The 25,977-nt window shown below is 40.3% G+C and overlaps 2 protein-coding genes across 6 annotated transcripts in view; one reads left to right on the top strand and one right to left on the bottom strand.

The window, feature by feature from the left end:
• Positions 1-5,790, bottom strand: part of HOOK3 (hook microtubule tethering protein 3) — a 94,664-nt gene extending 88,874 nt beyond the window's left edge. For both annotated transcript variants that reach the window (XM_079779427.1, XM_079779428.1), the window contains exon 1: positions 5,515-5,790. In XM_079779427.1, coding sequence (XP_079635553.1) covers positions 5,515-5,571 — 57 coding nt within the window. In that variant the 5' untranslated portion in view covers positions 5,572-5,790. The remainder of the gene's footprint in view (positions 1-5,514) is intronic.
• A 192-nt stretch (positions 5,791-5,982) lies between these two features.
• Positions 5,983-25,977, top strand: part of RNF170 (ring finger protein 170) — a 43,674-nt gene continuing 23,679 nt past the window's right edge. For 2 of the 4 annotated variants that reach the window (XM_079778475.1, XM_079778476.1), the window contains exons 1-5: positions 6,016-6,144; positions 14,996-15,139; positions 18,716-18,791; positions 20,649-20,757; positions 24,837-24,910. In XM_079778475.1, coding sequence (XP_079634601.1) covers positions 15,003-15,139; positions 18,716-18,791; positions 20,649-20,757; positions 24,837-24,910 — 396 coding nt within the window. In that variant the 5' untranslated portion in view covers positions 6,016-6,144; positions 14,996-15,002. Of the gene's footprint in view, positions 6,145-14,995; positions 15,140-18,715; positions 18,792-20,648; positions 20,758-24,836; positions 24,911-25,977 lie in introns of all 4 variants that reach the window. The other 2 variants (XM_079778477.1, XM_079778478.1) reach the window with 2 other exon arrangements.

The raw sequence follows: 25,977 nt of genomic DNA, 5'->3' as shown, positions 1-25,977 counted from the left end.
GGAGAAATTGTGGAGGACACTGGGTGTCTTCTCAGCATCCATTCTACTCACAGATGATCAATCTAAGATCCGCTCTACCAATGACTGACTCAGGGATATATAATAAGGCAAAGACAATTTGGATCAAAGAGATGCAAGGGAATGCTTACTTGAACTTCTGGGAAAGAATAACCAATTTCCTCTTGATGTGAATAAATATGTTGCCTCAATTGCCACTAGCAGTCACTTTGTGGCTATTAAGGGAATCTGTCTGAGGATGAGGCCAATGCAGTGGAGTGCAGAGAAGCGGTTTAGAAAAACTAAGTCCTGGAGGCCAAAATTAAGCCACTACATTAAAAAACCTTGAAGTCTCCTGTTATGTGAGAAAGATCTCTTGTTTAAGCCTGGCCAGGTTGAGATTCCTTATACTCAGCCAAAAATATGTATACAAATGTAGAAGTCACACTACGGTCAGGTTAGATATTCAATGCACTTTGATTTTAAATGTACTCTGCATTAGAACTGTATACTAGTCAACATGATGTGACCAAAAAAAATAGTGGATATTATTTCCATGAGTAAGATAATACAGCTGAGCCAGCAATGATTACAGCCAGCAGTTCAGCCAGGACTTAGAAGGAAATAAATCACTGAGGATAGACAGATACAGGCCACGGTCTCACAGTTTATAGGTTAGTAAAATGACAGTATTATAGGAAATGCAAACAGCAAGCACAAGTTTAGGCGAGTGGGATGCAATCTAGGAAAGAAAAGAAGCTTAGTATGGATTGTGTAGACACTGGAGGAAGAGATAGTACAGGGAAAAGAGTAAATTGGTGAAAGACCAGGTTAAAGAGGAAGCATTGTTGTGCAAAACCTCATTATCCATGTTAGGACCTGATCCTAAGAGCAGTGGGGAGTAACAGCAGAGTGAGGTCAGGCGCTCTGCATTTTACAGGGGTGGGCAAAAGTAGATTTATAGTTGTTCATAGGGGAAATACAATAACAAATAATAATACAAAAAGAAATTCTGTTTTGCATACTCACAACTGTAAACCTGCTTTGCCTACCTCTGTATAAAGACCATATGATTCTGTTGAGAATCAGTATCATTAAATGAATTCTTGCTGTTGCTCACCTTGCAATGACCTCGGAAATTAACACATCTGTCTTCACACACATTTTTAGTGATTGGATTATATGTCTACAAGATATTTCTGGATAACAGTACAATAAAACTTAAATATAATTGCACCTAACTGCATTAAGGCATAACATTCTACCTGACGGGCTGTAACCTCTCTTTTAATTCCAAGAAGCCATTTTAACACCACCCAATCTCCACATCACCCTCCCCCACAAAAATGTGAGAAGAGTAAAGCATGAGATCACCTGGAATTAGTGTTTCTAGAGCAGAGGTTATCAACCAGGGCAACTTTACTCCCCATGAGACATTTTTGGCTGTAACAACTAGATGGGTGCTTTTGGTATCTAAACATCCTATAATAAATGCACAGGCAGAGACCACAACAAAGAATTATCCAGCCCAAAATGTCAATAATGCTAAGATTAACCAACCCTGCTGTAGAGCAGTGGTTTTAAAGTGTGGTCCAGCCCCAGGCTACTAACAATAGCATCACCTGGAAAGGTGTTGGAAATGCAGCATATCAGTTCCCAACCCAGATCTACGGAATTACAAACGCTGGACGTGGAGCCTTGCATTCAGTGTTTTAACGAGCACTCCAACGAAGGTGACCATAACAGCCACTTCTTAGATAAAGCATAAGAGCCACTAAAGCATTAGAGCCACTTCTTAGATCTAAACTGAATGCAATCAGAGCACAGAGGTGAAATTACCTGTCCAAAGTCACCCTCAGTGAGTATAAAACAAAAATCAGAATTTGAACCCAGGTGGCCTAATTCCAGAACCTATACTCTTACCACGTTGTACCAACCCCCAACTTAAAAAAAAAAGTTTAAAAAAGTATATGTGCTTTAACTTTTATACATCTGATTTCTTTACTTGTCCATTAGAAGACAAAAACTGTTTGAGAATGGACTTAGGCAAAGCACAGAGAATGGAATGGGGAAGATAAATTATACCCACCATAAAAATTATATCCTCCATAATTTTACACACTAGTGTGCATTTTATAGGCTGCTAAATAAGTAATATGAGAATTATAAGGATATGTTAATGTTACTGGGTTTCCCAGAAGAAATGCACTGAGCCTATGGGATGATGCTTTTCCCACGTAGCTTCCTGTCATTAACTGGTCACATCCCAGATTCTTTCTGGTTTTTCAGTCTCTATAACCTAGGAAAAAGCTATCTTTTCATGTACAGTTCAAGATATTAGGCTTGACAGATGCAGTAGGCAGGGCAAATTTTTCTAACAGGTAGGAATCCATTTTTGACTCAGAGGGTGGGGAGAGGAGGTAGACTGGAAATTTTCAAGCACATCTTGCTGAACTTGCTTGTAGTATAAACTTTGATTTGGGAATTTATGCTTAAGATGTTTTCCATTGGTAGGGTGATACTTTGTCTTTTCATAAGCATTCCTCTTTCAAAAAAATTTTTTGTAACATTTGGTTCTTGGGCTAGTAAACTCTTTGATACAATAGCATTTTAACCAGCATTTGGGGCAATGATATGTTCCACAGAATTGAATTCTGCATAGGTGACTAACCGCCATCCCTTTAAGTGCTGAGCTTTATTTTTACCATTTCTAGTGGAAGAACTTCTCAAATGCACTATATACCTCATACCTCAAAGTAAATGCTATGTAGTTAAACTTTATTTGAGATTCAGGATCATAACTATGATCTTCAGTAACTGAACAAGGAGCCTCTGGAAGTATTGAAGACCTCAGCTCAAAGACGGAATCACCCCGACTGAACTTACATCTCCTATGTTACTGACAGCTGTCTGCATTTTGCTGAGTGCTGCAGTTACCTTCTAACCTGCTGTATGCAAAGTAACCACACAACCAAGTTGTCTGTGAATTTATATTCAAACTAGAGGCCCGGTGCACGAAAATTCGTGCACTGGAGGGAGGTGGGGGTCCATCAGCCTGGCCTGCCCCCTCTCACAGTCCGAGAGCCCTAAGGGGATGTCCTACTGAAGGAGGTGATTGGGCTGATCAGGGGAAGGCGCCGCCACCATCACCCTGCAGCCTTTGCTGCTGCCACCGAGGCTGCCTGCCCTCGGTCCTCACAGCCGCTGCAGCTTTGTCCGAAGGACATCCGGAAGGACGTTCGGCTGTCTGGTCTAATTAGCATATTATACTTTTATTATTATAGATAAATTATTGTAAATGGGAATCTTTTCTTTGGAGTGTATTGTATACAATTTTCCCTCCTATTTAACTTTAGAATTGTGTTCAGCATTAATCTGGCTTCCGACATAAGGGGAGCTATGAGACAATGTACATTTTCAGCTACCTCACACATTTTCCACATAAACATTTATAACGACAAAGAGAACAAACACAGCATTAAACTCAACTTCCTTTGGAAACATTTCAATGTGCAATGTTTCATAATGTTTCCAAATCTTAGAATTGTACATCTCTGTGTGAACTCTGATCTCTCATCTTCTCTTCTCCAGAAATTTTGCTCGATGAACCTTCCGGTGGCATTTCCAAAAGCCTTTTCTACAATGCCTTATTCCTTGACCTCTCTCCACAGCTGATAGCCTGGATGAGCTGTTTTGACATTTTACCAGATTCTATATAGGTGCGCTCACATTGTGTGCTTCTGTTAGTAACCCCTTCAAACTTCCCTCTATGATTCTTCCTCTTATTCTATTAGCATTTCTCAGTCAAATAACGGCACTAACCATCCTTTTGCTGATGTCTCTGAAATACACCTCTTTGTTTCCATGACACCTCTTTCTAGACTTGAAACAATGCAGCCCTACTTCCAATTCAATTAGCTCCCTCATCTTTGCCCTCTTGCCTCTTTTTCTAGCGTGGAGGAAGGCTCTACTTTGTACAGACTCAAAAACGCACATCTGAAGATCCTTAATCTTCCGTGTACAACCTCTGCCAAACCTATCCCTCCCACAGTGTCAAAGGATGTGATAATGTCTTTTCTTTATCTCTCCTCTGCCTCGTCAAACCTTGGCCACAGTGTGCAGCTTATCAGTTTTTCTCTCCTCTAAAATACAGCAGTGAAACCCATCTCCCCGCCTGAGGTTGGAACCCATTACAGGTGTAAGCTGTAAGTTAATATTATTGCAAACAATCTGAAATCCCGAGAATGGCCTCGTATAAAAGTTAATGAGTATTATCAAGCTCTGACATTGTATGCATTGTTTCAAAAAGACAACATCTGTTTCATGGCATAAGCCAAATGATGAAAACCTCAAACTATTTTCATTACATTTTTTTACACCCGACCTAGGAATGCCCCTCTAACCTTTCCACAGGAGTGCCCCACACAGGCGAGTGAAGGCTATACTCCGGGGATCTGAACTTGTAACCCAAGGCACCGCTAAAAGGATTTGACATTTGTGTTTTACTTTTAACGTTATGAGTTCATCACCTCCATAAATATAGTCGTATTTTATTCTAAAAAAAAAAAAAAGGTATTTAACGTTTTCAGCAATAAGACGAATGCTCCAAGAAAGAAGCACGAGGTTTCTCCTGTGGCTCTGACAACCTGTACGCGCACACACCGGGCACTGACACCGCGGGGCGAGAAACACGCCCCGGCCTGCGGCTTCCGTCCAGCTCTGGAAGAGGCTGCTAAAGGCACAAATTTTGGCATCATCATCGAACACATTTTTTACATAAAGACGTGAGGATTTCAATAAACGTTTAGTAATTTAACATTAGAATTCCATCCACAACGTTGCCAGTGAGATGTCGAGTCCCATTGCTGATTCCCAAAATACCTTCCAGATTTGCGCTTTATCTTCACTACCTTTAATGAGTGCCTCCACACCGCTTCCTCCCTCATCGCTGAAGCGCATCTCGCCTTTTAAATCGTGTTTCTGGGTGCCTTTTTGTCTTTTTCCTACGCTCCCTGAAAAGCACTTCTCCTTTTCCGGCGGGCCGGCTCAGCCCTGCAGGGGCTGCGCTCCATCCCCCGCGAACCTCACAACAAAGACGAGGAGCGTCGCAACCAGGGGTCCCGAGTGCCTCCGTCGGCGGCCCCGGAGGCGGGAGGAAGACCCTTCGGCGTCCCCGGGAGCGAGAAGCGCCAGCGCCTCATCAGCTGCAAGCAACCCTAATTACAGTGCCGCCTGCACCCCATCATTAGCCTCCACCGGGCCAACACCTCAAGCCCGGCAAGTCTTCGTCGGACCCCGGGCTGAACCTCCCGTGCCCGGCACCTCCCCGCCGACCCCCCGCCCGGCCACGGGTGAAGACGCGGCCGCACCAGCCTTCCCCGGCTCCGCCCGCCCCAGGCCCCGGATGTGACGGCACCGCAGTCCTGGGCACTCGCCCCCCGCGACGAGCACAGGGGGGATCCCGGAAAGGCGGTCGGAGGGAGGGGGGTCTTCCCGGCCCCGCCGGCCATCGCATACCCAAGTGAGAAGGCTCTCGCACAGCTCCACCCGCTCCGCCGACTCCACGTTGAACATCTTCCCCGGCTGGGGCTGGCAGCGCCTCCCCACCTCGCCAGAAAGCGCAGCCGCTCGGGCTGGGGCCGCGTCCGAGGGTCCGGGGAGCGGATCTGGCCTCTTGCCCACCTTGCCCTTGGGCCCGGGCCGCCGACTCCGGTCCGGCGCTGGCAGCGGCTCCCGCACCGTCACCCCGGTGCCCCTCCTTTCCTTTCACTCAGGACGCGCGTCCGCTGCGCGCGCGCGCGCGCCCGGCCACGCCCGCAGCCCCGCGTCCCCGCCCCTCGCCCTGGTCCAGCCGCGGCCCACGGGCCCCTGCGCGCAGCCGCGCTCCGGCCGGCCCGCCTCCCGGCCGCCGCCGCCGCCGCCGAGCGCGCGCGCGCCCCCACGCCCACCCCCCCTGCACGTCTGGGTGCGCGCGCGCCGGGCCCTGTCCTCACGGAAGCGCGGCAATGCGCGTGCGCCCGTGCCCGCACTCCCAAGTGGAAAGGAGACAGCTAGTGGTCGCCGGGGAGGGGAGGCGGGGGCCGTGCCCGGAAATAATCTCTACCCTCAGTCACCGGGAGTTGGCGAGGTATCCTCTGCGGTGGAGAGGTACGCGCCCCCTACCCACCCCTCCCGGCCCGCGGCCGGCCACGCCCACCCACCTGGGTCCGGGCCCCGGGAGCTGCGGGCGGGGCTCGGCGTGGGCGGCACTGCCCCGGGGTCGCTGCCTTGGACCCCGGGGCTGCGCCTTCCTTCGGGGAGCCCGGGCAGAGCCCCAGAGTTGCCCGGTCCCGTCCGGAATCCCGGAGACGGTGCAGGGGCCGGAGTGGCGGGCGTCTCGGCGTTTCTAGGTGGGCTTGGCCGGCGGTGAGGACAGCCCGCCACCCTTACTGGGTCTCGTGGGTCCTCGACCCCCTGAAAACTTTAGTTACGTAAAGAAGGGAGAGGGTGTGCCCCAGTTCGCGGATCCGTGAGGACCCGACAGTTCCCGGGGCCTGTTTCTCCCAGAGTCCTGCTGCTCAGCGTTGGCCTTCGTCCTTACGGCTAGGTGGATCGTCCCCAGCTCTCACCTGAATCTCTGCAGGGTTACCGATACATCTTTATGCTGTATGACAGGCGGAAAATTGCATACAGCGTACATGTTTAAAGAAGAATTAATAATAAAACACCCAGATAAAACCAGAACATTGCTGGTACCTCAGGAGTTCCACCCACACTTTGCATTCCCTTCTGAGCACAATTTCCTCCCTAGACTGTGACTTTTTTTTTTTTTTTTGCTTTTCCTTATAGTTTTATCGCCTAGGTATGCATGCCTAAACAGTATAGGTTTACTTGTCTGTTTTTGAACTTGGATGAGTGGGATCATATTGTATTACTTTGTGGCTTCGAATTACTGGTGAATTTGTATGTTTCTGTAGGTAACTTTTATTGCTGTCTAGTATTCCACTGTGTGAATGTAACTGTATCCGTTCTACTGTTGATGGGCATTTTGTTGTTCCAGTTTGGGGATACTAAGGACAATGCTATAAGCAGTCTTAAACCTAGATACTACTGCACATGTGTAAGAGGGTTTTTTTTAGAATACATGCCTTAGAGTCCAGGGAGAATTGTTGAGTCATAGGGTGTGCATAACTTTACCAGATGATGCCAAACTTTTATTGGAGGTGCAGCAAACTTAACTTTCCAGGATACATCTTTACTTTGGTTTGCAGTTCCTGGAGCCCCTTTTTTTTCCCTCATTAAAAGTAGGTTTTGTCAGTGAGCATTCAGAACAATCAAGATGGCACTTTTTTTTTTTTTTAAGAGAGAGAGAGACATTGATGGGTTGCTTCCCGTGGGGATGGGACCCACAACCTTGGTATGTGTCTTGACCAGGAATCAAACCCACCACCTCTGGCATAGGGGATGATGCTCCAACCAACTGAGCCACACTGGCCAGGGCAATACTTACCTTTTAATAATGCCTTACAGAGTACCAGTTCACAGTTCGTATGATGATTTTTCATTATGTGAATGTAAAAAATCTTTCTTGAAGTCTTCTCAATGCTCTTTCTTTTAAACATTCTTCCTTACACTAAGGGGTAGAGAAATAACAAATATGTATCTCGCCTGGCTGTTTCCTTTGATGCCTTGTGGATCTTTGTCAAACCAGGTTTCCTACAAACCAGTTTCTGTGGAATCCCTTGCACTTGAAGTGACCAAACCATTACCCTTGTTAGGCATGCAAAGTCAGTAGGTGAGTCTGACTCCCCTGTAACTTGTGGGATGTAGAGGAAAACAAGATGCTAGACTTTCCTGGAAGGACTGTTGTGTAGAGAACCCCTATATTCCAGCTGCTCAAGTTTTCAAGGCTTGACACAGTTGACTAAAATCTCCTTTTTCATGTCAGACTGCTCATCCCAATGCATGATAGTACAGAGTTCTTGAGGTTTCGTTGTGTAGCTCCAATTTCCTTCCATGAAGGAAATTATTTTAAAAGCTTGGCGGACGTCAGTAATTGTCTGCAGAAGCCATGTGGCCATCACATTCCTACATGACCTTGGGTACAAAGACAATGAGTTTATCCTTTGAAGTTATGGAATTTCCTGTATTTTCCTTATTTGTGTGTGTGTGTGTGTGTATTTCTTGAAAACTTTGGAAAAGACCAAAGAGAAGGGAGTGGAACTTAGCTGTCTCCTTACTCAGTTTAGTTCTCATCGACAGCTGTTTATCATGTTCAAGTAAACGTGGTGCCCTGCATGGTAATGTTCCCAAGTTTATCCTGTCTTCCCAGGGAATACCTACTTAGAGCTTTGATTAAAGGCAGTTTGAGATGCTATATAATGCAGCTATGGGAAAGGTATGGCTAAGTTTTATCATGGTTCTGCTGATTCCTTGACAGTTGTTAATAACTGTTAATAACAGTAATCAAAGTATTATAGCTCTGCCCTGGCTGGTGTGGTTCAGTTGGTGGGAGCATAGTCCCGTACCCCAAGGGGTCTTGGGTTCAATTCTGGTTGGGGCACATACTTGGGTTTCAGGTTTGATCCCCAGCCCCAGTCGGGGCCTTACTGGGGGAGGCAACCAATCAATGTTTCTCTATCTCTCTCTCCCTTTCCTTCTCTTTAAAAATAGGTGAACATGTCCCCAGGTGAGGATTGAAGAAAGAAAAATAATTATAACTCCCATTTACTGAGTACCTATATAATGTGCCAAGCAATATGCTGAATGTTTTTTCTTTGTTATTCCCTAGACTCCATAAAACAAGGTGCTTTATTTTGCCAAAAAGTGGCTGTTTGATATGGTTCAAATTAATGTTATATATTTTACATATAAGGAAGCTGAGATTCAGATTTTACTTAAGCACACAGTTGTCTGACTCCAAAGTTTATGCTTCTTTGATATATTAAAGTATATTCCTCACTAAGATTTAGCCAGCTAAGCAATAACAAAGCCAAAGCTAGAAATTAGTTCTGCTTCTATAATTATTCTATCAATTACCAACACAGTTTCAAACATATACAGTATTTAGTTTCTGTAAATCTCTAGTAGTTAAAAACAATGCTATCAACACATTTTCATATTTGACAGGAACCTATGAAATAGATTAGATACCATGTTCTATAAATTTAATAACCTTGTTTCTGGGTTTGAAGTAAGCTGCATTTAGTAGCTGCTATAGCATGTGATATTCCCTGTGCACTGCTCAGGGAATAAGATGTAGTCAATGTGTGTGCCTCCCAGTGTACTCACTGAGATCTTTATAAGACACCATCAAGAAACAGGTGGTAGGTAAGAGTGAGACTGAGACAGATGATTTAAATCTGAGCACTTAAACTGAATTTTCATCTCTCACAGGAGGAAGCAAGCACTGACTTTTATTTTTATTGTTAAAGTAATATATACTTGAAAAGAATTCAAACTATAAAACTGTATCCTGGGAAGATTAAGATCTGCCTTTTCCAGTCCTCCCCACTTGTAGTCACTTTAACCTTTGGTATTTATCTTTTTTAACTTTATTTTTCTATTGCAAAAAAACTCTGGATCATAAAAATGTAGTGGTGGGACAAAATTAAGGAATCCTCAGGTCTCGCTTTTTCCATTTTGCAGTAAATGAGAGGTCCTATGAGATTAAATAGGGTCACAATTGTAGTAGCAGAATTGGAGCTAAACTCCAGGCAATGCTTGGGCTTCAGTTGAGAGCTATGATGTTGGACACAATTGATAGCACTGTTCTGTTCTAGATAAAAACTGACTGTGAAAAGCAAAAGTCGGACAATTGAAGCTCAGATCAACTTTGGAATTCATTAGCAGGATTGAGGTTTATTGTCATCTTCTCCAGTAGAAAATCTTCTTTCTATTGTTTATCCCCTATAATCTTAAATTTGCTTCTTTCCAAACTAAGGTGGTATTTTAATACCTCATTTTTGAGCCTACAGTTCCTTTTCTAAAAATCTTTATTGTTGAAAGTATTACAGATTTGCCCTTTTTCCCCCATTGACCCCTTCTAGCCTGCACCCACCTGCACCCCAGGCCTTCACCACACTATTGTCTATGTCCATGGGTTATGCATATATGCATACAAGTTCTTTGGTTAATCTCTTCCCGCCTACCCACCTGCCCACCCCCACCTTCCCTCTCAGATTCGACAGTCTGTTCCATGCTTCTATGTCTTGTGATCTATTTTGTTCATCAGATTCCACATATGAGTGAGACCATGTGATACTTGTCTTTCTCTGACTGGCTTATTTCGTCTAGCATAATACTCTCCAGGTCCTTCCATGCTGTCTCAAGGGGTAAGAGATCCTTCAGTTCCTTTTTTATACTCTGACTAGAGGCCCAGCACATGAAATCGTGTGCAGGTAGGGTCCCTAGGTCTAGCCTGCAATCAGGGCCATCTTCTGTCTGCTCACCAGTCCCCAGTCCCACCCCACCGCCGCCCACCTTGGTTCCCCGTGGTTCCCCGTTCGCCATCCAGTGATTGGAGCCTAAGGGCCCAGGGGAGGGACCAAGAGGTCTGCCTTCTGCCAGCTTGCCAGTCCCCAGTCCCGTCCCACCACTGACACCCGCCCCCCCCCCCCGCCCCCCAGTTCCCTGTGGTTCCCCATGGTTCCCCGTTCACCATCTAGCGAATGGAGCCTGCGTGCTGGGGGGAGGGACCAAGAGGTGGTCAATGTACCTCATAGCGACTGGTTGATCACGTTCTGGTCGTTACACCGTTATGGTCGCTGGCCTTTTATTATGTAGGATTATAAGTGAAACTACTTTTGAAGCTCCCAACAAGTAGGTCTCAGTCATCATTAGTAGTTCTCCCTATGAGAGCCCCTAGGTTTAGGTAGGGTTTCCACATGACAAGAAAATGCAACTGACTTCTCTGTGCCTCTCAAATTTATCAGCAGTCTCCCATCCTACCCTTTCTCAGCCCAAGCACCTTCTTTGGTAGTACTGGAATTTGTGGAAATAAAAAATACCTCATTTCAACAACTTTGGGAACTTCTATAAAAATGATAACAAGTGCCGAAACCGGTTTGGCTCAGTGGATAGAGCATCAGCCTGCGGACTGAAGGGTCCCAGGTTCGATTCCGGTCTGGGGCATGTGCATTGGTTGCGGGCACATCCATGGTGGGGGGTGTGCGGGGGGCGGCTGGTCAATGTTTCTCTCTCATCGATGTTTCTAGCTCTCTATCCCTCTCCCTTCCTCTCTGTAAAAAATCAATAAAATATATTTTAAAAAAATGATAACAAGTAACATTATATCACTGTGCAATACTTAACATATTTTGCCTAGGTCTCTGAGCTCTTGGAAGTGTTCATATGAAGCAATATTTTAAGGGAGTAATTATGTGGAAGTCATACACACACACACACACACACATATTACAAATAAATATATATAGAGAGAGAAAATTAGGCGGGGCCAGTGTGGGACAGTGATTGAGCATTGACCTATGAACCAGGAGGTCATGGTTTAATTCATAGTCCTGGTCTGGCATATGCCAGGTTGCAGCCTCAGTCCCTAGTGGGGGCATAAGGAGGCGGCTGATCAATGATTTGCTCTCATTATTGATGTTTCTATTTCTCTCTCCCACTCTCTTCCTCTCTGAAAGCAATAAAAAAAATTTAAAATGTGGCTAGTGTGAATTAAGATGTGGTGTAAGTGTTATACTGTACTTTATTTAAAATAAAAAATAAATAAGATTAGTATAGTAGGCCCTAGCCGGTGTAGCTAAGTGGGTAAAGTTTGGCCTATGCACTAAAGTGTCACAGGTTTGATTCCTGGCCAAGGACTCATACCTGGGTTGCAGGTTTGATCCCTGCCCCCGTTGGGGCGTGTGCAGGAGGCAACCAAACTGATGTGTCCTCCTCTCACATCAATGTTTCTCTCTCTTCCCCTCCCTCCTAACCTCTCCCCAACCCCTTGCTCTAAAATCAATGGAAAAAATATCCTTGAGTGAGGATTAACAATAACAAAAAATAGTACAGTAGAATTTAGTCACATTGCCACCGATTACACCTGGAAGGACATAGAAACAAATGTGATCATTCCATTTTTTAAAAAAGTACAAAGTGGTAAACTCCCTAAGTGTATAGCATAGGAGAAGATCCTCCCAGCTGTGAAATAATTTGATTCATTAATTAGAGACTGGGACTCTCAACACAGGGGATTACAGTTTGGTTATCTTTGAGCACATGCAAGTAGTCCCCACTACCTTTAGGCCTTTTGACAGAGCCATAGCATCTCTAATTTAAAAAGAGGAAATCTGATAAAATAAAAATCTAAATTGACTACATGGCTCACTCCTAGCTTATATGAGGCTCTTCAGTTTCAGTTGGCAGTTCATTTGACTGTTCTTTTGGATAAAAATACTGAAGTTAAGGCTCTTTTCTCTGAGTTTCCTGGTGTGAGCCTTCATCATGGATATCTGAAACCTGTCATTAGAAAGTTCCTCATATATTAGGCCATTATTATGTGTAAAGCTGATGGAAGCCGCCTTTGATCTGTTTGTTTGCTCAAGTTTCTTCAGTGAGAGGTAATTTTCTTACAAGCAGTGAGTTCAGATTCTTTCAAAGGTCTTAGACTCTCACACTCAAAGATTCCTCTTAACAGAGTCTCCTGATTAATGATATTGACTAAAACTCTTTTCATGCAGTAAGTTACATAAATACAGAATTTTATTTTATTTTATTTTTTAAAATTTCCATCATCATTTATTCCCTCTATGCCTTCTTCCACCTCCACCCAACCTCCTCCTCACCACCCCAAAACACCACACTATTGCCCATGTCTATGAGTTCTCTTTTTTTTTTCTTTTTTTGCTCAATCCCTCTACTCCACCCCCACCAGAGCTGTCTGCCGGCTCTGAATAGTTATATATATTTAATTGAATCTTTTTTTCCTTTATTTCCATTTAGGTGTCTTATAAGTCTTTGAACTTTTCTGTTTTGCCATCTGAAAAACATGAATTACCTGTGACATTTGGACTCCGATATGGTTGGGCTCTCTCTCCTTATACCTATAGAAATTAGGTGTGATCATTTCTCTCTAGTTTCGTCTATGGGAAGGAGAGTTTCATATCCTCCCTTTTCTCTTCATAAGGAAATGCAGCCTGAGAGCGATTCCATATTCCAGGCAGGTCAAAGAATTCTGAACCATAAGCTGAGCTTAGTCCCAGGTGAGGCTACTAGTTTTTTAAGGACCAGAATTTTCATTAATTCTTAGTATAGCTATGAATGTCCTATAGTCTCATTGTCTTTTATTTTTCAAACTAGAGGCCTGGTGCATGAAAATTCATGCACTGGACAGGAGGGGGGGTGTCTCCTCAGCCCGGCCTGCCCCCTCTCACAGTCTGGGAGACCTCAGGGGCAGGAGGTGACCTGGCAATCAGGGGAAGGCGACACCCCATCACACCTCTGCTGCTGCCACTGCTGGCAGCACAAGCCTCGGCCGGTCCTGGTTACCTGAGCCTTGGGAGGGGCTGGGGGGCTGAGCGAACTGGGGGACTCTGAAGGCAGGCGAGCAGAATCAATATGCTAATTGACTGCCCCGCCCTCAAAGATGGTGGTGCCCAGTCCCCTCTGCCCCGCTGGGCGCCACCATCTTTGAGGGCGGGGCAGTCAATTAGCATATTCCCTCTTTATTAGATAGGATTACTTAATACTATAAGATAAGTAAGGTAAGACACTCTTATTTAAACATATTTTATTAGGTTCTGCTGTACGTAGGGCACTATGATAGGTAATATAGGAATATGTACAGAAAAGACAATATTTTCTTCTCTATCCCTACATGATAAATTCTGTGATGTACATTTAGTACTATGAGGGAGAAGAGGGATCTGATCTATTTGGAGAATTTATGTGGTATTAAAGAATAAGAAAATAGCAGTTGGGCAGGAGTTTTTTTGTGGTTGTTTTTTTTTTTAAATGAAAGGAGCTACACTTGAAAAGGGTATTTTTTAAAATTTTGTTTTACAATGGATGATACATTATAGTAATTGTTTTCCTTACAGGAAATAGAATTCTGTACTCTCCAAAATAATGTCTGGCAAATTTTTATTTTATTTTATTGTCTAAAGTTTTACATATGTCTTCTTTTCCCCAATTGACTTTCCCCAATGTCTCCTTTTTCCCCCTTACCCCGTCCTCCCCCCGCCCCCCCCCCCCCGTCCCCGCAGCCATTCCCAGCCCTGGCAAGCCCCCACTGCCCCAGTGTCTGTGTCCATTGGTTATGTAATATGCATGCATACGAGTCCTTTGGTTGCTCTCTAACCCTCCATCCCCTACCCTTTGTCTCTAGATAGATCTATTCTTGTTCATCAATTTATGTTGATTATTATATCCCACATATGAGTGAGATCATGTGATATTTATCTTTCTCCAACTGGCTTATTTCACTTAGCATATGCTCACAGTTCCATCCATGTTGTTGCAAATTGTAAAAGTTCCTTCTTTTTTATAGTGGCGTAGTATTCCATTGTGTAGATGTACGACAGTTTTCTAATCCACTCATCTGCTGATGGGCACTTAGGCTGTTTCCAAATCTTAGCTATTGTAAATTGTGCTGCTATGAACATAGGGGTTCATATATCCTTTCTGATTGGTGTTTCTGTGTCTGGCTAATTTTAAAGAATTCATTAATGGGGCAATCCACACTGGAGTTGTACTTAATACAACCTACTTTAACTGGGTACTACAAAAAAATTAAATATGTTAGAAGTCAATTATATTTATACTAGAGGCCCGATGCACGAAATTCGTGCAAGAGTAGGCGTTTGCAGCCCTGGCAGCCTCTGCCCTTATCTCACAGCCCCGGCTGCCTCGTGACCCTGCGGCCCTGCCCCCACCCACTAGTCATTCCGGAAGGTAGTTCCACCGTCCGGTTTAATTAGCATATTAGCTCTTTATTACATAGGATTTTTATTAATATATTTTCTTTTCACTGTGTCAGTTGTAACTTTCATCTTGTTTTTTTATCTTTTAGACCTGGAATGGCCAAATATCAGGGTGAAGTTCAAAGTTTGAAACTGGACGATGATTCAGTCATAGAAGGAGTAAGTGACCAAGTACTTGTGGCAGTTGTGGTCAGTTTCGCTTTGATTGCTACCCTGGTATATGCACTTTTCAGGTGAGACTAAAGGACAAAAGAATTGAAATAATATATATTTCCTAGAGCCACAGATTTTCTGACTGCTTCTAGTAATGCTTAATCCTTAATATGAAAAGCAAGTAATAAATCTCAGCAATTGTATATATTTACTAAAGTGTTTTATTTTCTACAAGGCCCTAAATGCTACCATACATTCCCTGATATTAGCTGTCTTATCAGATAAATTTTACATTTATTATCATATTTTGAATAAAGTATTAATATTTTCTATAGGAGTATCGCTGTTTGAAAATGTAATTTTCATAATTGAATCCATTAACTTGTAGGTGATATAATAAATACAAAATATTTTCAGTGTTTAAATATAAAACTAAGTTAAAAAAAGGAAAACCCATTTTATAGTATACTAGAAGCCTGGTGCACGAAATTGGTGCATGGGTAGGGTCGTTAGGCCTGGCCGGCGATCGGCCAATCGGGGCTTTCCGGCTGCCGGCTGGGGCCTTCCTTTGTTCTGCACCGCCCCCTGGTGGTCAGAGCATGTCATACCGAGTGGTCGAACTCCCAAGGGGACACTTTGCATATTAGCCTTTTATATGTATAGATAGGGACTTTAGATTAGAATTAAAATTATTGTTACAGAATCAGAAATAATACTTAAAGGTCTGAGATGTCTACCGTATGTACCAGCGATTTTTAGCCAGTGTGCCACAAGAATTTTTAAAACATGCAATACCTGACTATTTACTCAGGGACACTGACCTCTTTTCCCTTAGATTCTGAAATTTAAAAAAATGATAGCAGCCAACACAACAATAGCCATTCAGTTTGAAAGAATCAAAATTATTCCTTTTTTTTTTGTCAGATTGGCAAAAAATACAATATTTTTTGGTGTGCTACAGAATTTTTAGCAATTAGTTTATGTGTGCCATGAGATGAAAAATTTTGAAAATTGCTGCTATATACCAATATACAGAGACTAGTAATAAACTAGAAATTTAAGTGTTAACACATGGAGAAAAAAAAAATATATATATATATGGTAAAACCTCGATTTAACAGGTGAAGTGGTGTCTGTTAAAGCTGAAAGGCTGTTATATAATAAAGTAGGTTTTCTGAATGTGTATGTTTAAAAATTAACAAATTAGTTTGCCTGTTTTTACTTAGGTAGACATGTTTGTGTAATTAAAATTAAGTATATATAAAAAGTTTAATTTTACAGAATAGTTTCCTATATTACAGTGGTTTTAAATTTATACTGAATAGGTGTAATAAATGCATGCATTCACCAGTCATCTGGAGTAAACAAATGTACATGGTTCAGGTGTGGCTCAATGCACGTCAGAACGTTGGCTAGTGTGCATTAAGACTGCTGCAGAAAGTCACCCAACCCGATAACAGAACCAATTACTGTGAGCGATGTAGTGTGGTCACGTGCTAATCATTTGCTGAACATTGTTTACCAGTGATGCTTCTTGGATTTAAATATGTAGATATAGCTGTAGATATGTAATATTTATTTATGTCAGTGAAATTACTAGTGTTTTTTCCAACATATGGCCCATTTGCTAAAATTTGTTAAAAAAGGGTGGGAATAGCCAAAACCGGTTTGGCTCAGTGGATAGAGCATCGGCCTGTGGATTGAAAGGTCCCAGGTTAGATTCCGGTCAAGGGCATGTACCTTGGTTGCGGGCACATCCCTGGTAGCGGGTGTGCAGGAGGCAGCTGGTCGATGTTTCTCTCTCATCGATGTTTCTAGCTCTCTATCCTTCTCCCTTCCTCTCTGTAAAAGATCAATAAAATATATATTTTTTTAAAAAGGGTGGGAATAAGGGAGAGAGATCAATCAAAGGACTTCTATGCATGCGTATAAGCCTAACCAATGGACACAGACACCAGAGGGGTGAGGGCATGAGTGGGGGGTTGGGAGACTATGGGGAGATAAAGACACATATGTAATACTTTAATAAAGAAAAAAATTCAAAAATTACAAAAACAAACAAACAAAAAAGCCAAAACAGTGAATTAATAACAAAAAAATAACCTGTTAATTTAATTATAAGTAAATCTTGGAAAAAAGCATTTTAAATTAACAATGTGTTCATTTTCACATACTACATAAGGACTGGAAATTTTTTCCATTAAAACCAACGTCTGTTAAATCAAGGGTTAAAAAAAAAATCAAGGGTTAACTGGAGTTTCATTACATTTATACTGAACTTCTGATTAGATATTTGACTTTAAATTGTTTTTGTCTTCTCTGAAATAATGGTTATATTTCATCAGCTTTCTTTTCTAAAATTTGAATTTTTTTTCAAATATTTTTTATTGATTTCAGAGGGGAAGGGAGAGGGAGAGATAGAAACATCAGTGATGAGAGAGAATCATTGATTGGCTGCCTTCTGCATGACCCCTATTGGGGATCGAGCCCACAACCCAGGCATGTGCCCTTGACTGAAATTGAACCCAGGACCCTTCAGTCCGCAGGCCGATGCTCTATTCACTGAGCCAAACCAACTAGGGCTAAAATTTGAATTTTTTACTAAAAATTGAATAATCATAGGATGGATTTCTTTACATTTCCTTATCCCATTGGAATATTAATTTAGAATTCTTATTGCTGTTGGATATTGGTTCACCCAGAGAGTAAAGGCTCCTCTATAGAGTAACACCAGGATTGTGTGGACTTAAAATATTGCTGTTAAAGAGGTTTTAATTTAGGAAAAACTTTTACAGTCAAATGAAATTAAGCCATAATTCAGATATAAATCTTTATCCCCAACCTACTAACCTAAGTACTTCTAATTTTCAATACGCATTGTCTTATCCCATCCTATCATATCAGTCACTATCTTCTTGCCTTTGAGTATCCAGTTTAATTGTTAATGTTAAGATATTAGTGGTATGTTAGCTTTTGGCATTTCTACATTTTATAATTTTAGTTGTGTGTGTTTTTTTAAATATTTTTATTGATTTCACAGAGGAAGGGTGAGGGAGAGAGAGATAGACACATCAATGATGAGAGAGAATCGTTGGTCAGCTGCCTCCTGCACTGGAGATCGAGCCCACAACCTGGGCACATGCCCTGCCCAGGAATCAAACCTGGGACCTCCTGGTTCATAGGTGGACACTCAACTACTGAGCCATGCTGGCCAGGCTATCATTTTAGTTTTTGATTTCTCTGTCCCCCACCTCACCATAGGTTAAAAAGTTGGGAGAAGGACTTAGTTATATATGGAAAAGTGTTCAAATGCATAATAATATATAGATTTATATAGCTGCTTATTTGGAAGGAATTATACAAAAGAATTAAATGTGTTCATTGTTCTTTTATTATTTGTAAGTCTGCGATTACATTAAATCCAAGGTACTAGGTCTCTGGATTTCATCATTTGCCAGTTAAACCTGAAATGGGCCAATAATCAGGGATCTCAGAATAGCCTGCAGTGTTCAATCCTGGGAGTGGAGTACAGTTGTCCACTATTATTTACATTTATTTAGTTACCAGTAATTGTAGGTCAAAATCTAGACTCATAAAGAAAACTGATTCATCTGACAGTATTTTATATTCAAAGTTTATTGTATTTTATTCAACAGAAATGCACATCAAAACATTCACCCAGAAAACCAAGAACTAATAAGGGTGCTTCGGGAACAACTTCAAACAGAACAGGTACTGTTTATGTAAATATGTGCATTTATGCAGGAAGTAGATGTTATTACTCCCTTTGTGTATGAAATTGTGTTGAAATATTAATAGATTACTTTTTGGAAACATAAGCTTCTTCCTGCTTTAAGACCTAAAATTATCCTATCGATTGTTTATTTTCAGATTAGGCAAATGACTAGTATTAAATCTATTCAGGTGTTTTCATATTTTTTTAACTTGCTTTAAAAGACAGCAGTTTTCGTTTTATTTACTTGTGAGGAAATAATCACTGTCTAATTGGCTTTAGCGAAATGTAGTGGAAAAACCATTCTTTCTAACATATATTTCTCAAAGACCTACAAAGAAATGACTATAAATAGTGGCTTTTTTTTCTTTTTCTTCAGCAGTCAAAGTTAAGAAAACTAGTTAGGCAAAAAAAGAAAACTTTTCTCATCTGCCCTGTCTTTGTTTCTAACCAGATAGACTCTCTGATCCAGAAATGTAACATATTTTATGAAGGCTGGATTAAGTAGGATATTATACACCTTCATGTATAACTCACATCAAAAAACAAAATTTAAAAAATTGATTTCCTACCCATCAAGCAAACTTTAATTCCAAACAGGGTTTTATTGATTATCCATTCACCAAATATTTATTGAAAATCTACTATATGCCAGACAGTGTTCTAGGAATTGGGAATTCAATTTGAACTAAACACACAAGAATTCCTGCTTCATAGAACTTAAATTAATTGATGCAAAAATAGTTTAAGCATGTTAGTAGTACTCTGTTCCAGAGCTGTTATTATCAATAATTCATGCTGGGATAGTGTTTAGTAATTCACAAAATGATTTCACATACTATTCTTATTTAATCTTCAAACATAAGAAAGGCAACATTTATTCTCATTTAACATATTAGATCACTAAGATTTTCTTAAATTCACACTGGGATTACATGACTAGATCTAGATATACAGGAGTCCCAGACTGAGGGGGATCTTCCTTTTTTTTTTTTTCTTTACCACTCTCCTATGCATGTACTGCATACCTTCCATAGCTTGATTAGAATAAGCTAGTGACTTATCCTATACTGTGCTGTCCTACTATTGTAGGCACTAGCCATGCATAGCTACTTAATTTTAAATTAAATAATATTAATTAAAAATTCAGTACTTTAGTCACATTAGCCATATTTCAAGTACTCAATAGCCATTTATAGCAAGTGGTTACCATATTGGACAGCACAAATAAATTTCCATTATTGCATAAAGTTCTGTTGGACAGCACTGGTAACTGGTTTTTCATGAGTTAATTCCCAAAGAATAATGAGAGAAAAGGTAGGGGGGGAAACATTAAGTGCTGTATGTTTTTCTCTTTTGCACCATTAAAAATGACATAAAAGACTATAACTTCAAGGTGTGACCTTGGCTAAATAAGTAGCTAAACACTGGTCAGGAATGTATGAATGAAAAAAAATATACTAAAAATGAAAAAAAAAGCTAATACTTCGGAAACAGTTTGGCATATCTTATCCTTCATTTATGCATTAGCTCAGCCTTGTGTTACTCATTCTAATGGAGTAAAAGAGAAACTCCTAAGTTATCCTAGGTTTTTATTTTTAAATTGTGTTCAGGAAAGAAGGTAAAGACCATGCGATTTATAAATAAAACAACAATATTTATAAGTTTAAATATTTCTTCAGCAAAGTTAAGAAAATAATTAACTTTATTAAACTTATAAAACCTTAAACTATTGCAAATCTCAAATTTGATGAAGACTACACAGTATTGGCTATATTCTTAAGTGTAGTTGAACATGAAGATAACTTTGAAAAGCCTGTGTTTCATATATAAATGTATACACATTTTCTCATCAGGATGCACCTGCTGCTGCTCGACAGCAGTTTTACACTGACATGTACTGTCCAGTCTGTTTACATCAAGCCTCCTTCCCTGTGGAAACAAACTGTGGACATCTCTTTTGTGGTAAGCAAACAGTGCTGTACTTGGTAATAGTGACTGTTTGGACCAAGACTCATATGTAGATTGCTCCAGATATCCTGCCCTACTTATTAGCCACTTTTACTTAGTGTCTTTGCATTCAAAGATGTAAAAAACTAGTTATTCAACTTCTCAATAAACAGAAATATGTTTCTTTGAATAGTAATTTAGGTATATTAATACCAGGATGGATTGACTAATTGTTCATCACTTTTTAGGGTTTCATTTATTATCCATCTTTCCCAAGGCAGGAAGGTTCTTCTCTCAAGGACCCTGCCTACTAACTCTTTTTTACTCTGAGTCAGTACAGTCAGTTCTTAGCCTCTCTTTCTTGACCTCAAGAGGTTTGGTGATGGAGAATGAGAAACCTAGAGCATGTAGTAGGACAAAAAGGCAATGTTGATGTCACACTTACTTAGTATCAGTAAGGGGTGCCTTCTACCCTCCAGAAAGATTTCATAGAGAAGAATGAGATGTCATATAGTCATTGCTTGTTTGGTCATATAAGATTGTGGAGAGTCAGTTATTACATGATAGTTAACGTATTTCAATTCACCTAGCCCCACAAAACCAAGGCTCAGAGGTGTTAAGAAATTTTACAAAGGGTAAATCTAGCTGCTAAGGGACAGAGGTAGTTTTAAATGTAGGTCTAACTTTAAACTCTAGCTCAATTCTACTCTGATTGGTGGCTTAAACAACTACTCTCTACTTAAGATTTATCCAATTTTTCATTGTGGTATTTCTTTGTTTGAACAGCTATATTCAAGATAGGATTCTAATTGCTCCCAAAATGCACACAATTTCCATATAAAGTCTAATTTAAAATGTAGCATACAATGACCCTATAAATTACTTTTGTTTAAGATTCATTATATAGAATTCTTAGGTATATAGTGTTACTGTTATGTTGTTGGGGATGATATACATATTTGAAATCCGTACCAGGCATTGCAGGATTTTCTGTACCTTGTGCTGATTTAGTAAGTATTAACCAACCCCATTATTGCCTCATCCAATAATTCCAACTTCTTTGCTAAGGTTTTTGCCTAAGCAGCTAACAAATTATAATTATCTGTTGGAAATGCTAATGAGGAGCAAAATAATGAAAGATCAGATAGGGAGAATTAAATGGCCATCAGAGAAAGCAGATACTTCCCCCCACTCTCAAATCTCTGGTAGATATTCCTAATCAGTTGGACACTTTTTCTGAGTCTGGATATGAACTCAGCCATCCTCTAACACAGTACTCCAGGCAAGTGTTAGGAATCACTGAGGTTTGGCAGGCAAGGTGAACTCTGTTTGCCAATCCAGGCTTAAGTAATTCATTGAGTGGATAACCCAGTCAGTTGAAAGATGGCTGTATTGTGTTCTTGGTTTTACCTTTGGGTCTGAGGTAATAGGGTAGATTGCTTCTGATATCCTGCTCTACTTGTTAGACACTTTTATTTACTGTCTGTAAGTTCAAAGGTTAAAAAAACTAGTTATTCTACTTCTCAATAAACAGACATGTGTTTCTTTGAATAGTATAGTTCAAGTATACTGATATCATCAAGTGCACTTTAGCTTAGTTCCTATATATGGAACTAGTTCTGTCCCTTTCAGGGAGTTAGAAATGATGCAGCAACAGATTTTACCTTACTTGCCATTGTAGCCATCATTATTTTATTTTATTCTCTAGCAGTCTTATGAGGTCTTATTCCCATGTTACAAATAAACAAATTTAGAGAGATCGTGACCCAGATTAAAGTCATTGAGTCATCTCTCCCACATCCTATTTAGGTGGATCTCTCTTCTTAAAGAAGGGGAAAGTTGAGAAAAAGGAAACACATCAAGCATGTCATATCAGATGTGTATGAACTGAAGTGTTTAATTTACTGGACCATAGTTTCTCAGTACAGGCAAGTGGCTGTTATATAATTTGCAAAACAAGGACACCTACACCCCAATTTGTGGAAAAGAGATGTGGGATTAATTAAGTTCAGCCGGGGCCAGGGTGGCTCAGCTGGTTGGAGCATTGTCTTGTGCACCGAAGGGTGGAGGATTCGATTCTTGGTCAGGGCACATGCCAGGGTGGCGGGTTCCACCCCACCCCCACCCCGTTGGGATACATGCGGGAGGTGGCCGATTTATGTTTCTTTTTTACATTGATGTTTCTCTCTCCCTTTCTCTCTAAAATAAATTTAAAAAATGAAAAAAAACATAAGCTCATGTGTCAAAACACATTGAACTTTTTGAGTTAGAAGGAGTAGATAAATCTAAGGCATCATTACAAATGGTAATAATAATACTAACAGATTTATAATAAATTTTGCTTTAATATAGTTTCGATATGAAGTTAGATTGCTCAAAGTACTTAATATTATCTAACACAATACTCTGAGAGTAGGGGGGAAATATCAGATAAAAGATTGGTTAGCTTTTAAATTCATCTTTAAATTGTCAAACCAGTTTTTCCCCACAGTCACTGGAATGTCCAAATTTGTACAGCTTTTGCTTAGCCCAGTGGTTTGCTCAGCCATCTCCTCTTCCATCCATTTCTTCTTCTGGTGATTGCTCTTGCTATTCATAAAACCTGGAGCGTCCTCCCTCCTGATATTTGCCTGTCTAAATTTTTGCTATCCTACAAAGTTCAAATCTTTCTCCTTTGCAGGTTACTCTCTAGCACAGTGGTTCTCAACCTTTCTAATGCCGCGACCCTTTAATATACAGTTCCTCATGTTGTGGTGACCCCCAACCATAAAATTATTTTCGTTGCTACTTCACAACTGTAATTTTGCTACTGTTAATGAATCATAATGTAAATATCTGTGTTTTCCGATGGTCTTAGGCTCTACAGCAGCGGTTCTCAACCTGCGTGTTGCGACCCACAGGTTGAGAACCGCTAGCAGGGTCGCCTAAGACCATCGGAAAACACAGATATTTACATTACGATTCGTAACAGTAGCAAAATTATAGTTATGAAATAGCAACAAAAATAATTTTATGGTTGGGGGTCACCACAACATGAGGAACTGTATTAAAGGGTCGCGGCATTAGAAAGGTTGAGAACCACTGCTCTAGCACATCCCAGAAAGTTCTTCCTCTCTGTACTCCTGTTGTGTACTTAAAATTAATATTACACAGTTCAATATTTACCTACCCTCCGATTGAATTAACTATGTCACCTTGGTCTCCTCACTTTGATTGCCATTGCTTCTTCTAAATTCTGGACATTTATTTGATCTGGAAGAATCAGAATAAGGAACACAGGAGGGCTATAAGCTAGGTTGCCAAGGCGAGAGTAAGAATACAGAGAAAACCCTAGAGGTACGAGGGAGACATGAAGCACTTAGTTCAGATTCACAGTGGAACCTGGATGGTCTGAGAAACAGGTGTCCTGCAGAAAGGAAAATAAATCAGACCCTTAAACATCAGAAAATATTTTAAAATATTTCTTCTTCATTGTTACTGGTCTAAAATTTAGTGCTTCTGCTTTCTGAGGTCTCTTAGACTGTGCTTAGCTGTTTTGCTGCTCACAAACACCTTCAAGCAGAAAAATCAAACTCATCCAGTATGAAAGTTGATTCACTTACTGAACTGGATTATAAACTTGATTAGGGCAGAGAGCATGTAATCTGTATAATTTTGTTCCTTTTTCACACTACTTAATTACTGTTATTGATATGTAAGTAACTTGGCTTTCAAAACTCATAAAAAAGTAAGAATTGTGTTTTTGTAACATATATGAAATTTTGAACAGAAAATTTAGGCTGATTTGTTGGTGTAATTTATACAATGATGTTTAATTACTGTTTTATTTATTTTACATAGGAAATGCAGTATTTTCTAATAAGTCTCAAAGCATTGAAGCAATTAATGCATGCTTGCTTTTGTCTAAAAATATCTACATCTTAACTGGTAGTTTAAATAAAAATGTTTTTTAATAGCTGGGAATTGTTATTAGATTGGAATTTGCCTGAAGAGATGTGGGATGAAGTAAAAAAAAAAATATTTTAAAATAAGATGATACTGTTCAAATATTTTAGGTATTCCAAACATCACTATTAATTTCTTTTCCCCACTAGGTACCTGCATTATTGCATACTGGAGATACGGTTCTTGGCTTGGGGCAATCAGCTGTCCAATTTGTAGGCAAACGGTAATGTTTGTATCCAGAAAGCATCATTAATGCTAGTTCATTTTGTAAATCTTTGTAGTTTCTGTATCTGAATTCTGAATTATTTTGATATTTTTAGAATTTCCTTTATCCAAAGCTTCTATGCTGTTATTCCATTATTTTTATGTCTTTAAGACGCCTCAAAAAAAGGTAATCCCTTTGAAATTCTTCAGTTGTAGGAAAAACAAATGGTAAGTGCCTAGAAAGTCTTTGTTGTAATACCAGCAAAGTAATAGCTGAACTAGCTAATCAGGCTTAAGAAAATATCGCTCATATTTCTTATGGGAAAAAATGGTATTTCCTTTTTAACTTATTTTTAATCTGTCCTTCTCCAGTAAGGGTCCAGATAGCTTTAAATAATGAATAATTTTTAACTGTCTTTTTTAGAAACATAACCACATTGAATTATCCAGAACAGATTTGACAGTTATAGTTAGTCTAGAAGCTAATTCAGGAGGGAGGCAATAAGTTTTCATAAACATGTATTGAAGTCTGAAATATCAGCACAGATGGGGTTGCCAGATTTTCTGTTTCTTTGACAAACTGGGAAAAGCAATATACTGAAAATTCTGAGAAACTGAAGTTCTTGGTTTTTTTAATTAATAAATATAGCAAAATAGTCCAGAGACAGAGATGCATCGAATAGACTGTCAAACTTCAGAGGGAAGGCAGGGGCGGGGGGCGGGGTAAGAGATCAACCAAAGAACTTGTATGCATTCATATAAGCATAACCAATGGACACACACTAGGGGGATTAGGGCATGTGCTGGGGGGTTGGGGTAGCCTGGGAGAGGTCAATGGGATGGGGGGAAAAGGAGACATGTAATACTATATGTAACACTTTAAACAATAAAGAATTTTTTTTAAAAAGATAAGCAAAAAAAAAAAGCTTATCTAATCATAAATATATATATATAGCAAAATAGGACATTCTCTCAGTTGTGTATAGTTTTTCATAATATCCTTTTAGTTATTTTATTTTTCACTTAAAATAAAAATATACACCTTTCTTATAATGAGTTATGAATATGTAAAAAGATAGCATCTCC

The sequence above is a fragment of the Cnephaeus nilssonii genome (assembly GCF_951640355.1).
Source record: "Cnephaeus nilssonii genome assembly, chromosome: 8".
NCBI lineage: Eukaryota > Metazoa > Chordata > Mammalia > Chiroptera > Vespertilionidae > Cnephaeus > Cnephaeus nilssonii.
Note: the sequence above shows the minus strand (reverse complement) of the source record. Positions and strands in the feature narration are given on the sequence as shown.